The sequence below is a fragment of the Dama dama genome, chromosome 8 (genome assembly GCF_033118175.1).
Source record: "Dama dama isolate Ldn47 chromosome 8, ASM3311817v1, whole genome shotgun sequence".
NCBI lineage: Eukaryota > Metazoa > Chordata > Mammalia > Artiodactyla > Cervidae > Dama > Dama dama.
In genome coordinates, this window is record NC_083688.1 from 20,052,983 (window position 1) to 20,078,959 (window position 25,977).

The window sequence follows — 25,977 nt, forward strand, 5'->3', positions numbered from 1 at the left end:
AACTTTGAAACTTGCATGTGCTTCATAGAAATGTGTTATAATGGCGCCTCACTCCAATATTCTTGCCTGAAAATTCCGTAGACAGAGAAGCCTGGCAGGCTGTAGCCCAAGGGGTCACAAAGAGTCAGACACGACTGAGTGACTGAGCAACCAACTTAACATGTATTAAGATATTAAGTAGGACAGTTCAGTTCAGTTCAGTTCAGTGGCTCAGTCGTGTCTGACTCTTTGCGACCCCATGAACCGCGCACACCAGGCCTCCCTGTCTATCACCAACTCCCGGAGTCCACACAAACCCATGTCCATTGAGTCGGTGATGCCATCCAACCATCTCATCCTCTGTCATCCTCTTCTCCTCCTGCCCTCAATCTTTCCCAGCATCAGGGTCTTTTCCAATGAGTCAACTCTCCGCATGAGGTGGCCAAAGTACTGGAGTTTCAGCTTCAGCATCAGTCCTTCCAATGAACACCCAGGACCCATCTCCTTTAGGATGGACTGGTTGGATCTCCTTGCAGTCCAAGGGACTCTCAAGAGTCTTCTCCAACACCACAGTTCAAAAGCAGCAGTTCTTCAGCGCTCAGCCTTCTTTATAGTCCAACTCTCACATCCATACATGACCACTGGAAAAACCATAGCCTTGACTAGACAGACCTTTGTTGACAAAATAATGTCTCTGATTTTTAATATGCTATCTAGGTTGGTCATAAAAATATTAAATAGGGAAACTTTGGGGTGAACGTACATTAAGCTGTTTTGTTCACTTTTAAAAATTACTCTAAGTAAACAAACTTGCAGCTACATGCAAAAACCTTCTGAAAGAAACAGGTTATCTTTTTTAAAAGTTAATCTTACAAGGGTACCTAGGCTTTGTTTTGAATACAAATAGTTAAATGGATAAAATAATTTTTTGCTATTTCTGGGGCATAAATTATTAACTGACAACTTCAATGTTATTTACTTATAAGAATAATCCAAGTGCTATATGTACATTATGTTGTAAGGAAAAATGCAATTTTCCTGCTGAATAATTAGAAAATAGCTATAAAGTATTAACATTATGTATAACCTATATAAATATATAATTTATTTATAATGTATAATATATATTTGTAATATGTTTATGAATATATTAATAGATATTCCATCTTAGGAGATTCCTTAATAGATCTTAAGCAAATATTGAATAAGTATATGAGTAACTGAGGATGATAGTAATAATGAGAATGAAATAGTCTCCGCTAGTGAAATATGATTATAACAGTAATTTTATTGGTAATATTTCAGTTGCAAAAGAAAATACAGAAATAGTAATATGCTCTTTTCCTCTCTCAAGTGAATATTTTGTTTTCAGGGCCTTCCAGGAGAAAAAGGAGAAAAAGGAAATTCAGTGTTCATTTTAGGTGCCACTAAGGGTATGCAGGTAAGTGTTATGATCAGGGTGGATTTCAAATAAATTTTTTTTCCATACAGGTAAACCCATGCAGAGAACACATGGCCTGAGATTTCCTTTGGAATGCTACAACAGGGATGAACCCTGTGGTCATTATGCTGAGTGGAATAAGCCAGTCACAAAAGGACGCAAAATGGGTGATTTCCACTTAGAGGAGGTTCTTAGAGTAGTCGAATTCATAAAGTCAGGAAGTGAAATGATGTTTGTCAGGGTCTGGAGGGAGGAGGGCTAGGCAGCTCATATTTAATCAGTACAAAGTTTCCACTGAGGAACTGAAAAGTTTTGACAATGGAAGTTGGTGATGGCTGCATAACGTGGTGAATGTATTTAATGCCACAGAACTGTGCACTTTAAAATGGTTGAAATATTAAATTTTACCATATGTATATTTTACAATGTATTTTACATTTTGCCAAAAAAAAGTCCATATTCAAGAGAATATACACTCCTTGATTTTTTAAAAGTAGGTAAAGTCTCAGGACAGAGTCATGAAATGGTAGACGAGCACAAAGGCAGGTGTGAGGGAATTGCAACACAAATTCCCTTTACACCTGCTCTGGGGTGATAACAGCATCCGTTAAGGCAGCCAAGGTCTGCCAGTCAGAAGAGAGACGGTTCAATGCTGATGAAATGGAACCTTTCAAGTGAGGCTTTAGAAATGAAAGATCAAATCACCTTTTAAAAAATTGATATTTTATTTTTATTGGAGTATAGTTGCTTTACAATGTTGTGTTAGCTTCCACTGTACAACCAAGGGAATCAGCCATATGTGTACACATTCCCTCCCTCCTGACCTCCCCCCACCCCACCTCCCATCCCGCCCCTCTGGGTCATCACAGAGCTCCAAGCTGAGCTCTCAGCTCACAGCAGCTTCCCACTAGCTGTCTCTTTTACACCTGGTGGTGGATATGTCTCAGCCCTAATCTCCCCATTCGTTCCATCCTCCCCTCCCACCGTGTGTCCACATATCCGTTCTCTACTCTGTGTCTCTATTCCCGCCCTGCACATTGGTTCCACGTCCTCACGACTTCAGCGATCTTTCCCTGGTTCTGGTTGGTTTTGACTGACTAGAAGTGCATTTCGGGGCTTAACAATAAAATCAGGAAAGTGTCTCCACAGAGCCCTATCCACAGCTGTCTGTCCTACACTGACAAATTGAACAAACTGCACGGACTGTCCAGATAATTCCTGCCTGTGTGTGTTTCTTCTTTTATGTCCTGTGTGTTTTAGGGGAACAGTGTTGCTCTTCTAATGCAATGTACCGCTACTGTTGCAGGGCGACAGAGGGGACCCAGGACCTCCCGGCTCACCAGTAAGTCTTCGGGGCAGGCCCTGAGCTTGTTTGCTCCTCAAATAACCTGTGGTCCCCGCTTGTAGGTTAGTAGGTCCCCACAACAACCCCATTAGCAAGACAGGTTACCTAAATTTGCTGGGCCCACTCTTGTTCAAAAATTATTACAGATTTCAAGATGATGACAGCAGAGCTTTAAATCAAACACAAGGCCCTACGTGACTGCGCTGATCACAGGCCTACAGAGCTATCCTTGAATCTCAGCTGGCTCCCGCTTACCTGCCTCTTTGGTCTTGTAGTGATCATTTGGTATTGCTCAGGTAGCCACAGTCACTTAATATTTAGGAAAATGTACCTCTTTGAAACTACCTAAATCATATATGTCCAGTGAAAGCGATTTTGCCTGCTGAATCAGTAATTGTATATGGTGTTTAATATTTTGCACCATCTTCTTGTTCCTGGAATATGTAATTCAGTGATTAGACTTGTTCCAATTCATCAATGTTCACAAGATTAAAACTGAAAGCAATTTTGCCTCCTAATGGTTCACAGTAATTTCATTTGGTGACTTCTGGCTGTTGATGGGATTATTTCCCATCTTCCTACTCTGGAAGCTAATTGCTATGTTTTCAATGAGATACCTCAGTGTTGATGTTAAAATAAGTAGCTGTTCATCCTCTAGGAGAGAGGAATGCCACTGCATGCTCACAAATCATCGGATGTGGGCAGGGTGAGCTGGAGAACAGAGTGCCTCTGTTCATACTTCTAGAACTGCCCAGCTATTACCTTTCCTTGTGAATTTTGTTGAAGACTGAATTGCCTTGATCTTGAACTGGGGACATTCCTATTCACGTTGATCTTTTAGGCATGTTGAAAGAATAGAGTATAACTACATTAATGTTTTGATTTAATGTTCAGTTCAGTTGCTCAGTCATGTCTGACTCTTTGTGACCCCACGGGCTGCAGCATGCCAGGCCTCCCTGTCCATCACCAACTCCTGGAGTTTACTCAAACTCATGTCCTTTGAGTCGGTGATATCATTTAACCATCTCATGCTCTGTTGTACCCTTCTCCTCCTGCCTTCAATCTTTCCCAGCATCAGGGTCTTTTCCAGTGAGTCAGTTCTTTGCATCAGGTGGCCAAAGGATTGGAGTTTCAGCTTCAGCATCAGTCCTTCCAATGAATATTCAGGACTGATTTCCTTTAGGATGGACTGGTTGGATCTCCTTGCAGTCCAAGGGACTCTCAAGAGTCTTCTCCAACACCACACTTCAAAAGCATCAATTCTTTGGTGCTAAGCTTTCCTTATAGTCCAACTCTCACATCCATACATGACTACTGGAAAAAACATAGCTTTGACTAGATGGACCTTTTTCAGCAAAGTAATATCTCTGCTTTTTAATATGCTGTCTAGGTTGGTCATAATTTTTCTTCCAAGGAGTAAGCATCTTTTAATTTCATGGCTACAGTCACCATCTGCAGTGATTTTGGGGCCCCCCAAAATAAAGTCTCTCACTGTTTCCCCATCTATTTGCCATGAAGTGATGGGACTGGATGCCATGATCTTCATTTTCTGAATGTTGAGTTTTAAGTCAAGTTTTTCACTCTCCTCTTTCACTTTCATCAAGAGGCTCTTTAGTTCTTCTTTGCTTTCTGCCATAAGGGTGGTGTCATCTGCATGTCTGAGGTTATTGATATTTCTCCTGGCAATTAAGAGCATCTTGATGTCTATTAAAGTTATATGTGGAACAAGTTTTCTCTGATCTCTGGGTCTTAATTTAATCTCAAATGTAGGGGTTAGGCACCTGAGCACTGCTGCTTGCCTGCTCTGTGCCCTTTCCCCAACTGTCAGGGCTGCTGTCCAGGACAACCCAAGAGGGCAGGTGTGTCTGGAACTGACTTCTTCAAGGTCTTTATCTACCTGCGATTACATGTAGCTCTTGCAAGAACAATGCTTATGGTTTTTGGTAACAAAGGCTCTGATTTTTCTCCTGTTTAGGGATCAAGGGGAGTGAGAGGCCCAGCAGGCCCAGCAGGGTACCCAGGAGAACCTGGGTTAGCAGTAAGTACCGCATTGCTGATGCTGTTCCTCTAGAAGCCCTGACCTGACGTTGAAATAAAGCAGGAGAAAGCAGAATTGCAGTCTTGGGTCATGCAGAGGTGGGTCCTTTGTGAGACCTGATGAATCAGCGCACACCCACCATTATGAAAGCCAGTCCATTCTGAAGCACAGATCCCCCCTGGGGGTGGCATTGAGGCGGGGACAAGCAGCCCAGCTGTGGTAGGAAGTCCATTGTGCATGTTTGAAAATTAAGGGTTTCCTAAAGAAGAGCTTGGGACACCCAACAAGGCCACATTCAGATTTCTGTGACTGATGAGTGATTTGTGTGTTTTTGCTGTTGATTTAGGGACCTCCAGGCCCCGCTGGGAGTCCAGGCTTGAAGGTAGGCAGCCATGAGTAAGGTACACAAGTGAAGTCCATGTTCAACAAGATAAGTGACTGCTGATGTTTGTCAGAATCATGTCTTCCCTCTTTAAAATTCCCTAAGTATTTAATAAATCATTGTTTAGTCGCTCAGTCGCGTCTGACTCTTTTGCGACCCCATGGACTGCAGCCCACCAGGCTCCTCTGTCCATGGGATTTCCCAGGCAAGAATACTGGAGTTGGAGTGGGTTGTGATTTCCTTCTCCAGGGGATCTTCCCAAGTCAGGGATCGAACCCAGGTCTTCTGCATTGCAGGCAGATTCTTTACCACTGAGCCACTGGGGAAGCCCTGTTTAATATACTTCAACAAATTACCTAACCAGAAGTCTTACTTCAAAAGCAATGAGTTTCTGTTTTGTTTTCTTTTCCAGGGTAATCCTGGCGTGGGAGTAAAGGGGCAAATGGGAGACCCGGTAAGAATCCCATTTTGCACAGAGGAGCAGGTGTTAAAATGCATGAACTGCCCATGTCTAGGAGGCAGTTCTGATTATCACTTAACTTGTGTTCATCGTCTCATCACTGTCCAGTTTTGTGGCCAACGATTTGTCTTTGCTGACTTATTAGGTTATCCTTACCCTTGGCTGTGGAACGACAGTTCTGACAAAATCTAATAGTAAATTCAAATTAATTTATATGACACACTTCCTCCTAGGCCAAAGAGATGGAATGATTCTGGGAATACATCCAGAGTAACAATTATGTTTAATTACAGATTTGTTTGACTTAATTTTACAAATTTCATCGGAATCCAAAACTTCACACATAAGTAGAAACATAAATAGCTGCAATCCAAGGCGTTTAGCCACACGTTCTTCCACTCCCTCCACCCTTCACACTTATAGTCCTTTCTGCTGAAGTAGGACACTAAATAAGGACAAGCTTTAGCAAAGTGCTTTATGGTGGCTGTTCATCTAGAAGCAATCTGCAGTGCTTAAGAGTTGGTGAGGGGCTCTTTTTAAAAAATATTTATTTATTCATTTGTCTGTGTTGAGTCTTAGTTGCAGCACGTGGGATTGTGATTTTGTCATGTGGGATCTTTCATTGCAGCTCATGGGCTCAGTAGTTGCAGATGGAGGCTTGCGAGCTCAGTAGTTGCAGACTGCAGGCTTAGTTGCTTCCAGCATGTGGGATGCTAGTTCCCCAACCAGGGATCGAACCTGTATCCCCTGGCTTGTAAAGTATATTCTTAACCACTGGACCATCAGGGTAGTCCCTGGTGACGGGCTCTTTCAACAACACTGGGTAAAAAGATACTGGGCATCCACCCTGTGCCAGGCTAGGTTTGGTCCTGGGGGTGGGGCTTTAGTGAGACAGACCTGATACCCCCTCTCCTGGGGTCCCAGCATGAGGTTGGGTAAGTTACTGTACATCCATTTAACAGAAGGACTTGCCAAAAATATATTGGAAGACATCATGATGTGGGGAAGTGCAATGCTAGGCAGAAAGTACAGGTGACAAAAGGCTAAGCTCAACTTTGTAAAGCCAAAACAACAACAAAAATTATTAAAATCTACATGTAGAGTAGCATTTCTCAACCTTCACAATACTAATGCATTATCGTGGGGCTGTCCTGTGCAATCTACGATGTTTAGCAGCATCCCTGGCCTCTACCTGCTGGATGTTGGTAAGATTCCTTCCACTTCACTGTGACAACCAAAAGGTCAAACGATCTTGCCTAATGTTCCTGGAGGGAGGCACATCCAAACTCTCCCCTCCCTCCTTATGCCCCCCGACTCCCAATCTTGAGAACCACCAGCTTAGAGAAATGACTGGGGTAAAAATAGATGAGAACAATGTTTTCCAAACTTGGAGTATGTTTGTCAGAAACCCTAAACTTGTGCACCCCATTTTGAGAAATCTCACACAGGGAGGAAGCATTGCCAAGTTAGAGAACTCAGGGGAGGAGCCAAGATGGCGGAGGAGTAGGACGGGGAGACCACTTTCTCTCCTACAAATTCATCAAAAGAATAACTGAACGCAGAGCAAACTTCGCAAAACAACTTCTGATCGCTAGCTGAGGTCATCAGGCGCCCAGAAAAGCAGCCCATTGTCTTCGAAAGGAGGTAGGACAAAATATAAAAGATAAAAAGTGAGACAAAAGAGCTAAGGACGGAGATCCGTCCCGGGAGCTCATAGGTGGCATTGCTTGGGGTAGGGTCCGGGCCTGAGTGCCCTGAGGACAATCGGAGGGAGCTTCTGTGAGTTGCCAACATGAACTGTGGGAGACCAAAAGAGAGAGAGTAAATTAACCGGCCCTAACACACTGCCGGCCGTTCGCAGAACAAAGAGACCGAGAAAGTCCAGAGAGGAGCTCGCAGGCTGCGGACCGGCCCAGCCCCTCCGTAGGCAGGAGGCAGGGGGGAGGGGAAGGTCGCGGCGAGACACAGGGCGCAGGCACCCGACCGGCGCGGGCGGGACTGGGGCTGGGGACGCGGAGGGCAGAAGGCGCGCGCACCCGACTGGCGCCAGCGGAAACTGAGACTGGGTCCGCGGAAGGGAGGGGGCGCGCCACACCTGGGGAGAGTGCACCCACCAAGCCCCTCGCTGCCTGGACCGCTCTGACGGGGAAGGCACAGAGAGCAGGCGGAGCTTTTCCCTCCGCGCTTTTGTGGAACACCCGAGGGCTGGAACCTCGCGCAGCGCGGGGCGCACTCCATATAGAACAGCCGGGAGCCTGAGCGGCGCAGACGGAGAGGGCAGGGTCGGCCCCTCCCGGCAGCACAAGCCCGTCCCCGCGGCGCAAGCCCCGCCCCGCAGCGCCAGCCTCTCCTGGCAGCGCAAGCCCCTCCCCGCAGAGCGACGGAACTAGCTACCTGAATAAGAGTCCACTTCCGCCCGCCTGTGTCAGGGCGGAAATGAGGCTCTGAAGAGACCGGCAAACGGAAGCCAAATAAACAAAGGGAACCGCTTCAGAAGGGACTGGTGCAACAGATTAAAATCCCTCTAGGAAACATTGACTACACCTGAGGAGGCTGTAGATATCGAGAAGCGTAAGCTGGAACGAGGAGCTATCTGAAACTGAGCCGAACCCACACTGACTGCAACAGCTCCAGAGAAACTCCTAGATATAATTTTATTTTTTTCTCTCTTTTTTTTTTTTTAAAAATTTTTTTTATTTTTTTGTTTTTTTCTTTTTTCTTTTTTCTCTTTTATTTTCCTTTAAAATCCCCTATTACTCCCCCATTACTCCTTAACTTTCATTTCCATAGACTTTTACGATTTTTTAATTAGGGAGAAAAAAAAATTTTTTTTTTTCTTTCTTTCTTTTTTCTTTTTCTTTCTTTTTTTTTTCTTTCCTTTTTCTCTTCTATTTTCTATTTTTCTTTTTCTCTTATTTCTTTTAAAGTCCTCTAGTACTCCTCTACTACTCCTTAATTTTCATTTTCAACACACTATAACCTTACAAAAAAAAAAAAGAGAGAGAAGCCCTATTTTTAAACCGAAGATTATTCTCTCCCAATCTTGACTCTCTGTTTTCTACCTCAGAACACCTCTATTTCCTCCTTTCCCCTTCTCTTCCCAATCCAATTCTGTGAATCTTTGTAGGTGACTGGGCTACGGAGAACACTCTGGGAACAGACAACTGCGTAGATCTGTCTCTCTCCTCTTGAGTCCCCCTTTTTCTCCTCCTGTTCATCTCTATCTCCCTCCTCCCTCTCCTCTTCTTCATGTGACTCTGTGAACCTCTCTGGGTGTCCCTAACGGGGGAGAATCTTTTAGCCATTAACCTAGAAGTTTTCTTATCAGGGCTGTATAGTTGGAGAAGTCCTGAGGCTACAGGAAGAATAAAACTGAAATCCAGAGGCAGGAGACTTTAGCCCAAAACCTGAGAACACCAGAAAACTCCTGACTACAAGGAACTTTAAGTAATAAGTGACTGTCCAAAAGCCTCCATACCTACACTGAAACCAACCACCACATAAGAGTCAATAAGTTTTAGAGCAAGACATACCACGCAAATTCTCCAGCAACGCAGGAACATAGCCCTGAACGTCAACATACAGGCTGCCCAAGGTCACACCTAACACATAGACCCATCTCAAAACTCATTACTGGGCACTCCATTGCTCGCCAAAGAGAAGAAATCAAGTTCCACGCACCAGAACACTGACACAAGCTTCCCTAACCAGGAAATCTCGACAAGCCAATCGTCTAACCCTACCCACTGGGTTAATCCTCCACAACAAAAAGGAACCACAGACCTCCAGAATACAGAAAGCCCACTCCAGATACAGCAATCTAAACAAGATGAAAAGGCAAAGAAATACCCAACAGGTAAAGGAACATGAAAAATGCCCACCAAGTCAAACAAAAGAGGAGGAGATAGGGAATCTACCTGAAAAAGAATTTAGAATAATGATAATAAAAATGATCCAAAATCTTGAAAACAAAATGGAGTTACAGATAAATAGCCTGGAAACAAAGATTGAAAAGATTCAAGAACTGTTTAATAAAGACCTAGAAGAAATAAAAAAGAGTCAATTACAAATGAATAATGCAATGAATGAGATCAAAAACACTTTGGAGGGAACCAAGAGTAGAATAACGGAGGCAGAAGATAGGATAAGTGAGGTAGAAGATAAAATGGTGGAAATAAATGAAGCAGAGAGGAAAAAAGAAAAAAGGATCAAAAGAAATGAGGACAACCTCAGGGACCTCTGGGACACTGTGAAACTCCCCAACATTCGAATCATAGGAGTTCCAGAAGAAGAAGACAAAAAGAAAGGCCATGAGAAAATACTCGAGGAGATAATAGCTGAAAACTTCCCTAAAATGGGGAAGGAAATAGCCACCCAAGTCCAAGAAACCCAGAGAGTCCCAAACAGGATAAACCCAAGGCGAAACACCCCAAGACACATATTAATCAAATTAACAAAGATCAAACACAAAGAACAAATATTAAAAGCAGCAAGGGAAAAACAACAAATAACACACAAAGGGATTCCCATAAGGATAACAGCTGATCTATCAATAGAAACCCTCCAGGCCAGAAGGGAATGGCAGGACGTACTGAAAGTAATGAAAGAGAATAACCTACAACCTAGATTACTGTATCCAGCAAGGATCTCATTCAGATATGAAGGAGAATTCAAAAGCTTTACAGATAAGCAAAAGCTGAGAGAATTCAGCACCACCAAACCAGCTCTTCAACAAATGCTAAAGGATCTTCTCTAGACAGGAAATGCAGAAAGGTTGTATAAACGTGAACCCAAAACAACAAAGTAAATGGCAACGGGACCACACCTATCAATAATTACCTTAAATGTAAGTGGGTTGAATGCCCCAACCAAAAGACAAAGATTGGCTGAATGGATACAAAAACAAGACCCCTATATATGCTGTCTACAAGAGACCCACCTCAAAACAAGAGACACATACAGACTAAAAGTGAAGGGCTGGAAAAAAATATTTCATGCAAACGGAGACCAAAAGAAAGCAGGAGTCGCAATACTCATATCAGATAAAATAGACTTTCAAATAAAGGAAGTGAAAAGAGACAAAGAAGGACACTACATAATGATCAAAGGATCAATCAAAAAAGAAGATATAACAATTATAAATATATATGCACCCAACATAGGAGCACCGCAATATGTACGGCAAACGCTAACGAGTATGAAAGAGGAAATTAGTAGTAACACAATAATAGTGGGAGACTTTAATACCCCACTCACAACTATGGATAGATCAACTAAACAGAAAATTAACAAGGAAACACAAACCTTAAATGACACAATGGACCAGCTAGACCTAATTGATATCTATAGGACATTTCACCCCAAAACAATCAACTTCACCTTTTTCTCAAGTGCACACGGAACCTTCTCCAGAATAGATCACATCCTGGGCCATAAATCTGGTCTTGGAAAATTCAAAAAAATTGAAATCATTCCAGTCATCTTTTCTGACCACAGTGCAGTAAGATTAGATCTCAATTACAGGAAAAAAATTGTTAAAACTTCAAACATGTGGAGGCTAAATAACACACTTCTGAATAACCAACAAATCATAGAAGAAATCAAAAAAGAAATCAAAATATGTATAGAAATGAATGAAAATGAAAACACAACAACCCAAAACCTACGGGACACTGTAAAAGCAGTGCTAAGGGGAAGGTTCATAGCATTACAGGCTTACATCAAGAAACAGGAAAAAAACCAATTAAATAACCTAACTCTACACCTAAAGCAATTAGAGAAGGAAGAAATGAAGAACCCCAGAGTTAGCAGAAGGAAAGAAATCTTAAAAATCAGGGCAGAAATAAATGCAAAAGAAACTAAAGAGACCATAGCAAAAATCAACAAAGCTAAAAGCTGGTTTTTTGAAAAAATAAACAAAATTGACAAACCATTAGCAAGACTCATTAAGAAACAAAGAGAGAAAAACCAAATTAACAAAATTAGAAATGAAAATGGAGAGAGCACAACAGACAACACTGAAATACAAAGGATCATAAGAGACTACTACCAGCAGCTCTATGCCAATAAAATGGACAACTTGGATGAAATGGACAAATTCTTAGAAAAGTATAACTTTCCAAAACGGAACCAGGAAGAAATAGAAGATCTTAACAGACCCATCACAAGCAAGGAAATCGAAACTGTCATCAAAAATCTTCCAGCAAACAAAAGCCCAGGACCAGATGGCTTCACAGCTGAATTCTACCAAAAATTTAGAGAAGAGCTAACACCTATCTTACTCAAACTCTTCCAGAAAATTGCAGAAGAAGGTAAGCTTCCAAACTCATTCTATGAGGCCACCATCACCCTAATTCCAAAACCAGACAAAGATGCCACAAAAAAAGAAAACTACAGGCCAATATCACTGATGAACATAGATGCAAAAATCCTTAACAAAATTCTAGCAAACAGAATCCAACAACATATTAAAAAAATCATACACCATGACCAAGTGGGCTTTATCCCAGGAATGCAAGGATTCTTTAATATCCGCAAATCAATCAATGTAATACACCACATTAACAAATTGAAAGATAAAAACCATATGATTATCTCAATAGATGCAGAGAAAGCCTTTGACAAAATTCAACACTCATTTATGATTAAAACTCACCAAAAAGCAGGAATAGAAGGAACATACCTCAACATAATAAAAGCTATATATGACAAACCCACAGCAAGCATCACCCTCAATGGTGAAAAATTGAAGGCATTTCCCCTGAAATCAGGAACAAGACAAGGGTGCCCACTCTCACCACTACTATTCAACATAGTTTTGGAAGTTTTGGCCACAGCAATCAGAGCAGAAAAAGAAGTAAAAGGAATCCAGATAGGAAAAGAAGTAAAACTCTCACTGTTTGCAGATGACATGATCCTCTACATAGAAAACCCTAAAGACTCTACCAGAAAATTACTAGAGCTAATCAATGAATATAGTAAAGTTGCAGGATATAAAATTAACACACAGAAATCCCTTGCATTCCTATATACTAACAATGAAAAAACAGACAGAGAAATTAAGGAAACAATACCATTCACCATTGCAACAAAAAGAATAAAATACTTAGGAGTGTATGTACCTAAAGAAACAAAGGACCTATACATAGAAAACTATAAAACACTGATGAAAGAAATCAAAGAGGACACAAACAGATGGAGAAACATACCGTGTTCATGGATTGGAAGAATTAATATTGTCAAAATGGCTATTCTACCCAAAGCAGTCTATAGATTCAATGCAATCCCTATCAAGCTACCAACGGTATTTTTCACAGAACTAGACCAAAGAATTTCACAATTTGTATGGAAATACAAAAAACCTCGAATAGCCAAAGTAATCTTGAGAAAGAAGAATGGAGCTGGAGGAATCAACCTGTCTGACTTCAGACTCTACTACAAAGCCACAGTCATCAAGACAGTATGGTACTGGCACAAAGACAGAAATATAGATCAATGGAACAGAATAGAAAGCCCAGAGATAAATCCACGAACCTATGGACACCTTATCTTTGACAAAGGAGGCAAGGATATACAATGGAAAAAAGACAACCTCTTTAACAAGTGGTGCTGGGAAAACTGGTCAACCACTTGTAAAAGAATGAAACTAGAACACTTTCTAACACCATACACAAAAATAAACTCAAAATGGATTAAAGATCTAAATGTAAGACCAGAAACTATAAAACTCCTAGAGGAGAACATAGGCAAAACACTCTCCGACATAAATCAAAGCAAGATCCTCTATGACCCACCTCCCAGAATATTGGAAATAAAAGCAAAACTAAACAAATGGGACCTAATGAAACTTAAAAGCTTTTGCACTACAAAGGAAACTATAAGTAAGGTGAAAAGACAGCCCTCAGATTGGGAGAAAATAATAGCAAATGAAGAAACAGACAAAGGATTAATCTCAAAACTATACAAGCAACTCCTGCAGCTCAATTCCAGAAAAATAAATGACCCAATCAAAAAATGGGCCAAAGAACTAAACAGACATTTCTCCAAAGAAGACATACAGATGGCTAACAAACACATGAAAAGATGCTCAACATCACTCATTATTAGAGAAATGCAAATCAAAACCACAATGAGGTACCATTACACGCCAGTCAGGATGGCTGCTATCCAAAAGTCTACAAGCAATAAATGCTGGAGAGGGTGTGGAGAAAAGGGAACCCTCTTACACTGTTGGTGGGAATGCAAACTAGTACAGCCGCTATGGAAAACAGTGTGGAGATTTCTTAGAAAACTGGAAATAGAACTGCCATATGACCCAGCAATCCCACTTCTGGGCATACACACTGAGGAAACCAGATCTGAAAGAGACACGTGCACCCCAATGTTCATCGCAGCACTGTTTATAATAGCCAGGACATGGAAGCAACCTAGATGCCCATCAGCAGATGAATGGATAAGGAAGCTGTGGTACATATACACCATGGAATATTACTCAGCCATTAAAAAGAATTCATTTGAACCAGTCCTAATGAGATGGATGAAGCTGGAGCCCATTATACAGAGTGAAGTAAGCCAGAAAGATAAAGAACATTACAGCATACTGACACATGTATATGGAATTTAGAAAGGTGATAACGATAACCCTATATGCAGAACAGAAAAAGAGACACAGAAATACAGAACAGACTTTTGAACTTTGTGGGAGAATGTGAGGGTGGGATATTTCAAAAGAACAGCATGTATACTATCTATGGTGAAACAGATCACCAGCCCAGGTGAGATGCACGAGACAAGTGCTCCGGCCTGGTGCACTGGGAAGACCCAGAGGAATCGGGTGGAGAGGGAGGTGGGAGGGGGGATCGGGATTGGGAATACATGTAAATCCATGGCTGATTCATATCAATGTATGACAAAACCCACTGGAAAAAAAAAATAATAAAAAAAAAAAAAAAAAAAAAGTTAGAGAACTCAGCACCAACACAGTTACACGTGTTTGCAAACTCAGGCCGTTACTCCTATAGTAACATGGAAATATTTGACTATGAGGTGGCTGTTCAAATTATCCGAAATACAGTTTAAAAAATTTCTTCTGGATTGTTAGGTAAATAAAGGCATAATTTTAAAATGTTGGTGCAGAGCTCTCACAATGCCCAAGACCATGTTGCCCACTCCATTTTCAGAGCAGACTGTCCTAAATGGTTGTTACTCATATTTTCCTAGGGGGTATGATTATGGATCATTTACATTTTGTTCTTCATAATTTATGTTTTTGTACTTTTGACTGAAATGAATATATGGTACTGTCACAATATTTAAAAAAAAAAAAAAAAACAGTAGCATGACCAACATTTGGAAGAGGCTCCTTGCTTGCCAGCCTATATGGGTTTTGTATAGTTTTATTCCAGTTACAGGAATAAGTATGGTTATCTTACCAATCCATATTATGTATTTATTAAGTAAGCAAATACACAGTGTTTATGCATTTGTTCAATTACTTATTCATGCAACAGATGCCACTAGAATGGCTGCTACACCCTCACTGTGTTAGCTACTAGGGTACATCAAGAAAAACAAACCAAACCCACATCCCTAACCTCCTGGTTCTTCTGTAGTTTCCCAGGTATGGGTAGGAATTGAATTATTGGTTGTATTTTTTCATTGACTTTGCAGAAAGTAATAAGCCTTTTATGTGCATTATGTATATAACAAAAGGCAGGCAGTATTATAATCCCCATTTCACAGAGGAGAGAAAGATTTTGAGGAGTTAAGGAAACTAAGGATAAGGAGGTTTTAAGAAACTTGCCCAAAGGAACCCAGTCTAGTAAGGGCCTGGTTTCTACACACAGTTGACAACCTGACCTATCACCTGTTTTTAACACAAGAGGGAAGATAATTCCAGGTGCAAAATAATAGAAATATTCAGAAAAGTATGAAATAACTATCTTCTAATTAAGGGTGTGTTTTCATTGTATTGTGGCAAAACCAATCCAAGGAACATTTTTTTCTGGTAGAGAACAACATCTCTAATGACCTAAATGAAAACTCTTGACTCATGATTTCCTACAAAGAGATGTAAAATATTAATGAACTAGATATAACCTAAATCAAAGCAAAGTGAAATAACTTAGTAAGTGATAATATATTATTTATGAAAGATTATTGCATAGGTGTTGAAAATCAGTTTTTTTAAAGAATTTCTAGTATAATAGGAAAATGTGCAAAAACTATTGTTGTAAAATATATTGTGACTTAAAATTTTAATAAAATATAAAAATATAAACTGTATTATACATTTAAATGACATTATATAGTTTTACTATGATTATAATATATTTTGATATGTTCAAGGCACCATTTAGTCACATGTACATGTAAGTGCACATGCATATTGTGCACATATATGTATATGTATACATATGTATATACACAAATATATGCAAGCACATGCACACCAAAAGAACTATACCAAAGTTTTAATACATATTGTCTCTGGATAGTAGGATTATGGATCACTTTTATTTTTTAAATTCATTTTTAACAATAAGTATGTATTATTTATGAAAACCAATAAACATTTAAAATTAAGTGACATATTTGGCAAGTTTTTTATTTTAAATCCATGATACATGTTACACAGGATTATAAGAATTATATCACAGTTGTGAAAAGCTTCTTTGCTTCAAATTTCATTTCAAAATAAAGTTAAAAATGGCATTCTTATTATCTTGATTTTTTTTTTAAGGGTGAGGTTGGCCAGCAAGGTTCTCCGGGACCCACTCTGTTGGTGCAGCCACCAGATTCTGGTCTCTATAAAGGAGAAAAGGTAATTCTCAACTCATATGATACTTTGATAAAGTAGTCATAGCCAACATTTTCTGAACACGTTCCCATGCCAGCAAAAAGCTGAGTACCTACGTGCCACACTGCCTCCATCCCAAGGCAGCCTTCACAGATTGCTACTATTATTAGCTCCACTATACAGAGCTGAAAAAAGGAGGCTTGGAAAGGTTTACCAGTGTTCTCAACTATACCCAGGTGTTGAGTGGCAGACCTAGCTTGGGCTGCAAATGGTGACATGTCCTCCAGGATCTGGTCCCCCATTCATGTCTTCGATATTGTGGCTGAAAAGACCACAGGAAATCCAGTTGTCCTTTAGTTGTTACATGTGGATCTGATGCTTGGGTCATTGAAAAGGTGACAGTTGCATAGGGCTGGGCACATAATAGACTCTTGGCAAATGTTAATTCCTCTGTCAGCCTCCAGCACTGATGTTACTGATGCCATGTGCAAATTCTCCTATCAGTTTTCAGTTACTGGATTCAATTTCACTACATTGTTCAAAATGAGCCTCTCCTCTCAACAGCTACATTCCCAGCTTCCATCTTCTGCCCTGGTCCCATGGTGGCTCCCGCCCCACCGCCCCTCCTCCATGCCCCAAGAGGCTACACTCTCACACAGAACCGGCCTGAAGAGTGTCAGGTTTAAAGGTGCCCTTGGATCTTAGTTGTTAATTAGCAACAGTTGAAGGTAATCCTTTATTAAAAAGTTAGGAGAACAGTTGTTGAAAGAGGTAATTTCTGAAATGGGTGTAATTCAGTATGTTAAATAAGAGTAAGGCAGATTATATTCTTTGTCAATTTTAGGGTATTAAAGGAATGCCTGGAATGACTGGAACTCCCGGACCACCAGGACCCAAGGTAGTTTATTCAGATAATGTTAAAAATGTGTATGATGTACTACGTTCATTTTTAAAAATTTTACTTGGTTATTATCCTTGCTTTAAATGCTGATCTGTTACTAGAATTTTTCACTATTTTATCATAATCGTGTAGGAAGACTATTCCAAAGTATTCATTTCCTTTAAGTTGATGGCAGTAATTTTTATTTCTTATTTTGTTTTTGCATTCCATATTGCTGAAATATAGTTGCTTAAACCCCTCTAAATGTTGTTATGTTTTTAAGGGAGAACCTGGTATTGGAAGAAAAGGAGAGAAAGGGATTCCTGGGTTTCCAGGACCTCGGGTAAGGATCCTTCATGCTGTCTTTAACTTCAGTGAGTTTGGAGGCATTTCTCTCCCCCATTTTTATAAGATTCAATCAATAATTCTGAGAGCTCAAAAGTGGAGATTTTCTCAAAGAGGAGTACTGTATTTTGCTCAGCAAGAATTGAGTGATAGCTAAAGCCCCCAGAGCATCCCTTCTGTGCACATCATTTGGATAAAACAGGCAAGCAAAAGATGGGAGAATTGGCAGGAAGTAATGGGATCATGGTCAAAGGCATGATTTTTCCAGTAGTCATATGCAGATGTGAGTGATGGACCATAAAGAAGACTGAACACTGAAGAACTGATGCTTTTGAACTGTGGTGTTGGAGAAGACTCTTGAGAGTCCCTTAGGCTACAGGAAGATCAAACCAGTCAATCCTAAAGAAAATCAACTCTGAATATTTATTGGAAGGACTGATACTGAAGCTGAAGCTCCAATACTATGACCACCTGATGTGAAGAGTCAACTCATTGGAAAAGACCCTGATGCTGGGAAAATTGAGGGCAAAGGTGAAGGGAGTGACAGAGGATGAGATGGTTGGGTGGCATCCTTGACTCAATGGACATGAGTTTGAGCAAACTCCGGGAGGCAGTGAAGGACAAGGAAGCCTGGCATGCTGCAGTCCATGGGGCTGCCAAGAGTTGTACACAACTTAGCAGCTAAACAATAACAAAAATGGGATCATGACATTTTCTCACTGGCTCAGTGTCAGTGTGGTTGTAGCTTGGAATTGTTCAGTTAAGCCTATTTGACAAAAGAAAGTACTGATCTATGGACAGTAGCTAGAAAAAAAAAAGTACAGCATCAGGCCTCAACATCTCCATACCTGTCGCTAATGGGATCCCCATTCACAGAGTCATGATGAAGGCCAGACCCCAATAGGCATAGGCACTGAGTTTATTTGACTCCAGATTTAGTAGTTAATGAGGCAATATTGGCTTCCATAGTAATTTTATTGCCGATAATGCATAGAGCAACTATTACTCTCCAGACAAATTATATTGCAATGATTCAAAGATATTTAGCTCAGTGAAAGCATTACATTAAATAAATTAAAGTGGAAGAGCAATAAAAACAACAAAACTATATTCTTAATTTATAGCACTGGAGAGGACATGATTTTTTTTTAATAATATTGAAGAGTAATTAAAATAGCAAATGTTATAAAGAAATGGAATCTCTTTTATGTTTATTTCCTTTGTTCAGTTATCTTTGTAGGCATGATTAAAAATCCCAAAAGCAATCTCATAAGGTGAAAAATAATTCATTAAATTGGTTTATGTATTTTTATTTAATTCTGCTTGTGTTGATTTTTGTGAATTTATTAGGGGGACCCTGGTTCCTATGGATCTCCAGGTTTTCCAGGATTAAAGGTAAATGTATACTGTTACAGAGATGATAAATACATTTTTCATTAGTAGATGCAGTTTAGTATCATTCAAAAGTTGTACCAGGGCATGTAGACTCATACACAGTAATGGCAGAGGAAACACATTTATTTTATAAATTATATAATTTTGCTGTGGGTGCAAAAACTAGAGCACAAAACTCTCTGATGCAACCTAAAACAGTGTTAAGATTTTGTACAGAATCTCAGGGAGCGTGTGTCATTCAGATAACATGAGAATGAGATAATTTGTCAATGAGATAAAATGTCACAATCACTTTTTTTTTTTTTAAAAAGGCATGCTTTTTGTCACTTGTAGGGGAAACCAGGACTATTTGGAGATCCTGGGTCATTTGGATTTCTTGGCCCAAAGGTAAAAAAGTGAGCCTATTTGAGTACAATCTAATAACAACTTATATCCCTTATCTATCTAATTTATTTTTTAAAATATTTCAAAATATCATTTTAAAAATGAGTCAGTTTTGCATATATTGTTTTAATGCATGTTATAATGATTATATTTTACATTTGTGAATTGATCTTTTTGAAGCAGATGAAAAGTACTGAAAGTTTCAAAAATTCCATAGGGATCACATAAGTATCATGATTGAAAACAGAGGCAACTGTGGAGAACTCTTTGCTTTGACCACCACTACAATTTTTCTTTCCTTTCTAACCTCTGACCTCACCTTCAGCACTTGTGCGGGACAAGCCATGGTGGCATTGAGATGACACAATTAAGGAGGGACAATATTTGCTGCAAAAAAAATGTAGGTTCAGATGCTATAGGCAAAGAAACCATTTGTCCTAGAGTGCCTAATTAGACATTAATGCTTATTATAGATCGAAGAAATTCCATGGCTTCAGAGGTATCTAGTTTATGGGCATGGAATCATTTTTGGAATTTGGATTTATTCTTCTTTAGGGAGAACTTTGTTGGTTGGTTGTTTACTTCTGCTTATAGGTAGGAGGTTACTTATTTTTGTTCCTCTTAGAACATCATCAGTTATTTATTTCTCTAGTCAGCCTAAAGGCTTTATTTCTTATACGAATGTACTCTTGGCCCTTCTAATATTTACTTAGTGCCAGGAAACAGGAGAAGAATGTTAATATTTCTAAGAAAAGTGAATGAATGAATGATTTCAGGGAGATCCTGGAGACCGTGGGCACCCAGGACCACCAGGGGTTTTGGTAACTCCATCTCTTCCACTCAAAGGTTTGTGTTCCATTTGACTTCTCTATCAATTATGCTGAAATGGGATTTAAGTTGTCCCGAAAGAAGAGTTTGGTCCACTCTTTCTCTACTTTATACAGTAGGTGGGCTAAATATATGAACTTTACCATGAATGCGTTAACTGTTGTTGTTGTTGTTCAATCGCTGAGTCGTGTCCAACTCTTTGCAATCCCATGGACTGCAGCATGCCAGGCCTCCCTGACCCTCAGTATCTCCTGCAGTTTGCCCAAGTCCATGTCTATTGAGTCAGTGATGCTATGGAGCATCTCATCCTCTGTCGTCCCCTTCTTCTCCTGCCTTCAGTCTTTCCCAACATCAGTCTTTTCAAATGAGTCAGCTCTTCGCATCAGGTGGCCAAAGTATTGGCTTCATAATGTGTAAATTATACAAGTGCTAATAGAGATGTACATCTCGATCATCTCTATCAGCATAAGACATCAAATTTTATGTTAGTGTGTAAACTGCCTGCTGGGATTTTTATTATGTTACCTCTCAGAAAGCAGGTATTTTAATTGCTAAACACATTTAAAACCATTTGACTAAGGCCTGCCACAACGCTGCCTCCAGGAAGAAGGCAGCCTCAATCAATGACAAATTTAGCACTACTTCAACTTCACATGTCTGTGGGGGAGGGTCTAAAATACTGCATTTTAAATGTGGTGAGAAACTGCAAAACCTCATCTCCCAGTTGTATTGAGCAAGCCTCCCAAAAAGTAATTGTGCATGAATTTTCTAATGTATACATATGTTTGCTATATACATGATGTCATTATTTTTGGCAGGCCCTCCAGGGGATCCAGGGCGCCCTGGCCGCTATGGAGAAACAGGGGCTGTTGGACCACGTGGTCCTCCTGGTGCCCCAGGTAGACCAGGGGAAGCCTGTGCAGGTATGAATCCACTGGCTTTTACAGCTCAGCTTTGCTACATCCTCCTCCACACCAGGGGTTCTCCACTCTAGCTGATACTAAAATCATCTTGTTGTTTAGTTGTGAAGCTGTATCTGACTCTTTGTGACCCCATGGACTGTAGCCTGCTGGGCTCCTCTGTCCATGGGATTTCCCAGACAAGAATACTGGAGTGGGTTGCCATTTCCTTCTCCAGGGGATCCTCCCAACCCAGGGATTGGAACCTGAGGCTCCTACCACGTCTCCTGCATTGCACGCGAACTCTTTTACTTCTGAGCCACTGGCAAAGCCCAACTCATCTTAGGATTGTTTCAAAAATACAGATGGCTGAGCCTACCCAGACCAGGAGTGTCGGACTCTCTGGGGGGATGGATGCATCCAGGCATTTACTGTTATAAAATCGTCCCCCTACTTCTAATGTACAGCTAGGATTAAGAAGCACAGAATTCAAACCAATTGACTAATTAATTGGAGAAAACCCAGGTTCCTAGACTGCTGCTCAGAAATATTCAGTCACTATCTTAGGGGTATGATAAGAAGCATCTATGTATAATGGGCTTCCCATGAGTTTGCATGCATGCTAAGTAGCTTCAGTGGTGTCCAACTCATTGCGACGATTTGGACAGTAACCCACAAGCTCCTCTGCCCTTGGGATTCTCCAGGCAAGAATACTAGAGTGGGTTGCCGTTTCCTTCTCCAGGGGATCATCCTGACCCACAGATTGAACACACATCTCTTATGTCTCCTGCATTGGCATGAGAGTTTTTTTTACCAGTAGGGCCACGGGGGAAGCCCTCCCACAAGATTACCACATGCAGATAAGATTTCAAAACCACTGCTAGGATTAGAGTGTCCCTTTGGGTTTTTACCACCTTCTTGGAAGGCTCTCCCTGTGGATATCTAGTTGTTAAAATTTAGTTCATCCACCTAGGCCCCAACTTAAATGTTCTGTATGAAATGTGGAAATACAAATTGTGAATTAAAAAGTAGGATTTTGATTCACACTTAGTTAAAAAAATAAACAAAAGCCACAGTTCTCTCCTTCCTTCCCTCTAAACCAAAAAACAACAGTCTCATCCCCCACAGAAAAACCCTATGGCTCATGGTCATATTGAGAAATAATCCTATTGACACAAGGACTTTCAACTCCTTCAAGTGCTATCTTAGTTAATAGTCTCAGTGATATTAGGAATAGAAGTTTACAGGATATTTTCATTCTGTGAACCCAGGAGAATTGATTAAACATGTGAGGAGAAAAGTCTGGAATAAATGTAATTTTATTCAATCTGTCTCAAGTTATGTTTCCTGAGGAGTAAAAAGTTTTCTGAGATATTCAACCATGAACTACAGTTCTTGTTTAATCTTCCATGAAGCTGGCTTTCACTTGAGAGAGAGTCTGATGACCATAAAGTCAGTAAATAAAGCTTTGTTTATTTCATTTACTCTTTAGACATTGTAGCCATGGTTTAATTGACCCAGGACTATATAAATCATATAGACTACTCTCAATCAGGAGGCACTAGGCTCTCATCTTACATTTCTCCTTTCAGGCTTGTTTATAATAAAATAGTGTTTCCAGCAGATTGAAATCAAAATCCAGTGGGAGTAAGTAACACATGTCTCTAGGGAATTTCAAACCAAGTAGAACAAGAAGCCTCTTTATCCTAAAAATCTTCTGAAAAAGAATTAACCCATATTTGGACTTAAACCCATAGTAAGAAGTAATTTTATATGGTATAATATTTATATTACATCATGCACATATATATACATCCATACATGCATATGGTTAAAACACAAATCTCACAAAATATTATCTGTGGGTTATATGAGACACTCCCTTTTCTATTCCATTCTTTGCTTTTGGGAAAAAAAAAGTTTTAATGCTGGCCACAACTTCATTGATATCGTGTCCTGTCGGTGGGTGATTGAGGCTGTGATGTGCAACCCATTCTCCCTGTTAGAAGCTGGTTGAGCTTTTTCCCTGGCCCCGGGGCGAGACAGCAAGCAGGCAGCATTCAGGTTCATTCCAAGTCAGGTCTTAGGAACGTTATGAAGACAAGATGGCAACCAGGTCCATAGGAGTACATGTTCATTTTGTTTTAAGGACACCCATGTATGTAGCCTTTATTACTCCTATTCAATTTTATAATCATCTATAGTATTTACCGTGAAGTTTTGGAGTCAAACACCTATGATTGAATCCCAGCCTTCACAATCGGTGTAGTATGGTGAAATAGTTATGTGTTTATACAGTGAACTAACAACGTTTCATGTTCTAGTGCTTACAAGCTGTGTGATCTTGGGCACTTATTAAATCTCTCTGTTCTTCAGTTTTCCCATCTGCAAAATTGAGTTCTTATTACAGTTGAAAGAAGTAATGTGTATAGTTTTTAGAATACAACTTGGCATAAAGACTCACTATGTTAGCTGTTATTAGCATTTCTTATACTGGGCCTAAATTTACTGTGCCTTATCTATAAGGTACAACCTTTACAAAGTTGTTTGAGGAGTAAAGCTAATGTATGAATGTATATGTAAAGCCTCAGCACATATGTACACAGGAATGAAAGCCATCTATTTACTTTGGGTGCTACATTACTGATGACAAACAGGGTTCCAATTGTCTGTTGCTAAACAAATAACCCCAAACCTAGTGGTTTAAAACAACAACATTCAGTATATACCCTTCACTCTTTGCATGGTTCAGGAATTCAGGAGGCATTAAGCCAAGTGATTCCAGAGCAAAGATTTTCATCTAGTTATAGCTGTAGATTAGCTGGAATAGAAACATGAGGACTGGCTAGGTATCTCTCTCATCCGTCTCTCATATAGTCTCAAACCTTGCTGTGTGGCTCTGCGCTTAACTTAGACTTTCTTAGAGCATGCTGGCTTCCAAGTGATAATATTGCTTCCATGGTGGTTCAGGACTCCAGTCCCAAGCATTTCAGCTCACAAGGCAGAAGCTGAATCGTCTTTAATAATCTGGCCTGGGAAGTCATACAGCGCCACTCCTGCCATACTTGATTAGTCCATACAGTAACCAAACGCTGCCACATTGCAGGGGAGGGGGACCTGCACTTCTTGCTAGGAGAGTGTCTGGGTTCTGCAAGAGCGTGAGAAGCGAGAGCTATCAGGACGCCATCTTTAATAAAGACCATCTTCCATCCGAGAGATTCTGGTACTAGGTGTGCTTAGGAGGAAGCAGCTAGGAGAAGTGGTCGCTGTCACATGAGGGCTTCCGGCTATCTTTAAGCCAAAGCTGTCAGTATGGGGTGGGTGGAGTAGGGTATCAAGGGGAGGTAGGATTCAGCTGCTCCTGCGTTACTTTGACTTCCCCTGAACACACTGAATATTACTTTGACTTCCCCTGAATTTCCAATCCTTTGCTGAGAACTTGCTATAGCCAGATACTACATTAAGGTCCTTATGTGGATTATTTTGTTTCATCCTCATTAGGGGCCTCTGAGGAAGATGTAGAGAATTAAATAAGTTACATAACCTACTTTGGTACCTGTGGCTGGAGAGACAGAAGTGAAGTGAAGTGAAGTGAAGTTGCTCAGTCGTGTCCGACTCTTTGCGACCCCGTGGACTGTAGCCCACCAGGCTCCTCAGTCCATGGGATTCTCCAGGCAAGAATACTGGAGTGGGTTGCCAGTCAGAGGTCAGGTTCAAACCTAGCATCTCTATGCTTTCCACCAACCTACGTGGTTATAGTATTTTACCTCTACATAGATAATTATATGAGTCCAATTTTTTGGCTATGTTAAGAAAGTATGCTCCCCATTTAATTTGAGATTAAAAGATTAGAAGACTATCTCCATATAAGCATATTATAATCATTCCCAAATGTCACATTTTAGTATCTAAAAGGCAACACCAATTTTCTCATTAAATTCTCCTAGTCAATGATAATTATAAAAACACAGTGCTTAAAATTATATGCTAGATACCTATCTGAGGGCTACCCTAAGAGTTCAGATGGAAGAGCATCCACTTGCGATGCAGGAGACCTGGGTTCGATCCCTGGGTCAGGAAGATCCCCTGGAGAAGGAAATGGCAACCCACTCCAGTATTCTTGCCTGGAGAATCCCATGGACAGAGGAGGTCGGCGGACTACAGTCTGTGGGGTCGCAAAGTGTCAGACACGACTGAGCGACTAACACACATACACACAGACACCTATCTGCAGGATTTAATACATTACCTCATTTATTTTCTCCTTATTTAAAAATTTTGTTGACGTATAGTTGCTGTACAATATTATAAGTTATAGGTGTACAGTATCAGTCAGTCAGTTCAGTCACTCATTCGTGACTGTAGCCCTCCCTGTCCATCACCAACTCCCGAAGTTTACTCAAACTCATGTCCATTGAGTTGGTGATGCCATCCAGTCATCTCATCCTCTGTCATCCCCTTCTCTTCTCACCTTCAATCTTCCCTAGCATCAGGGTCTTTTCCAATGAGTCAGTTCTTTGCACCAGGTGGCCAAAGTATTGGGAGTTTCAGCTTCAGCATGAATCCTTCCAGTGAATATTCAGGACTGATTTCCTTTAGGATGGACTGGTTTATCTCCTTGCAGTCCAAGGGACTCTCAAGAATCTTCTCCAACACCACAGTCCAAAAGCATCAACTCTTCAGTGCTCAGCTTTCTTTATAGTCCAACTCTCATATCCATACAAGACTACTGGAAAAACCATAGCTTTAACTAGACGGACCTTTGTTGGCAAAGTAATGTCTCTGCTTTTTAATATGCTGTCT

General features: G+C 40.4%; 1 protein-coding gene across 1 annotated transcript in view; it reads left to right on the forward strand.

Annotated features, from left to right (window-relative positions):
- The window catches only part of COL4A4 (collagen type IV alpha 4 chain), a 153,096-nt gene that overhangs the window by 51,389 nt on the left and 75,730 nt on the right, over positions 1–25,977 (forward strand). Inside the window, exons 8-19 of the mRNA XM_061148617.1 lie at positions 1,352–1,420; positions 2,727–2,762; positions 4,741–4,803; positions 5,150–5,185; positions 5,598–5,639; positions 16,387–16,467; positions 17,288–17,341; positions 17,607–17,666; positions 19,019–19,063; positions 19,397–19,450; positions 20,224–20,293; positions 21,094–21,198. Of these exons, the coding sequence (XP_061004600.1) occupies positions 1,352–1,420; positions 2,727–2,762; positions 4,741–4,803; positions 5,150–5,185; positions 5,598–5,639; positions 16,387–16,467; positions 17,288–17,341; positions 17,607–17,666; positions 19,019–19,063; positions 19,397–19,450; positions 20,224–20,293; positions 21,094–21,198 (715 nt within the window). The remainder of the gene's footprint in view (positions 1–1,351; positions 1,421–2,726; positions 2,763–4,740; positions 4,804–5,149; positions 5,186–5,597; positions 5,640–16,386; positions 16,468–17,287; positions 17,342–17,606; positions 17,667–19,018; positions 19,064–19,396; positions 19,451–20,223; positions 20,294–21,093; positions 21,199–25,977) is intronic.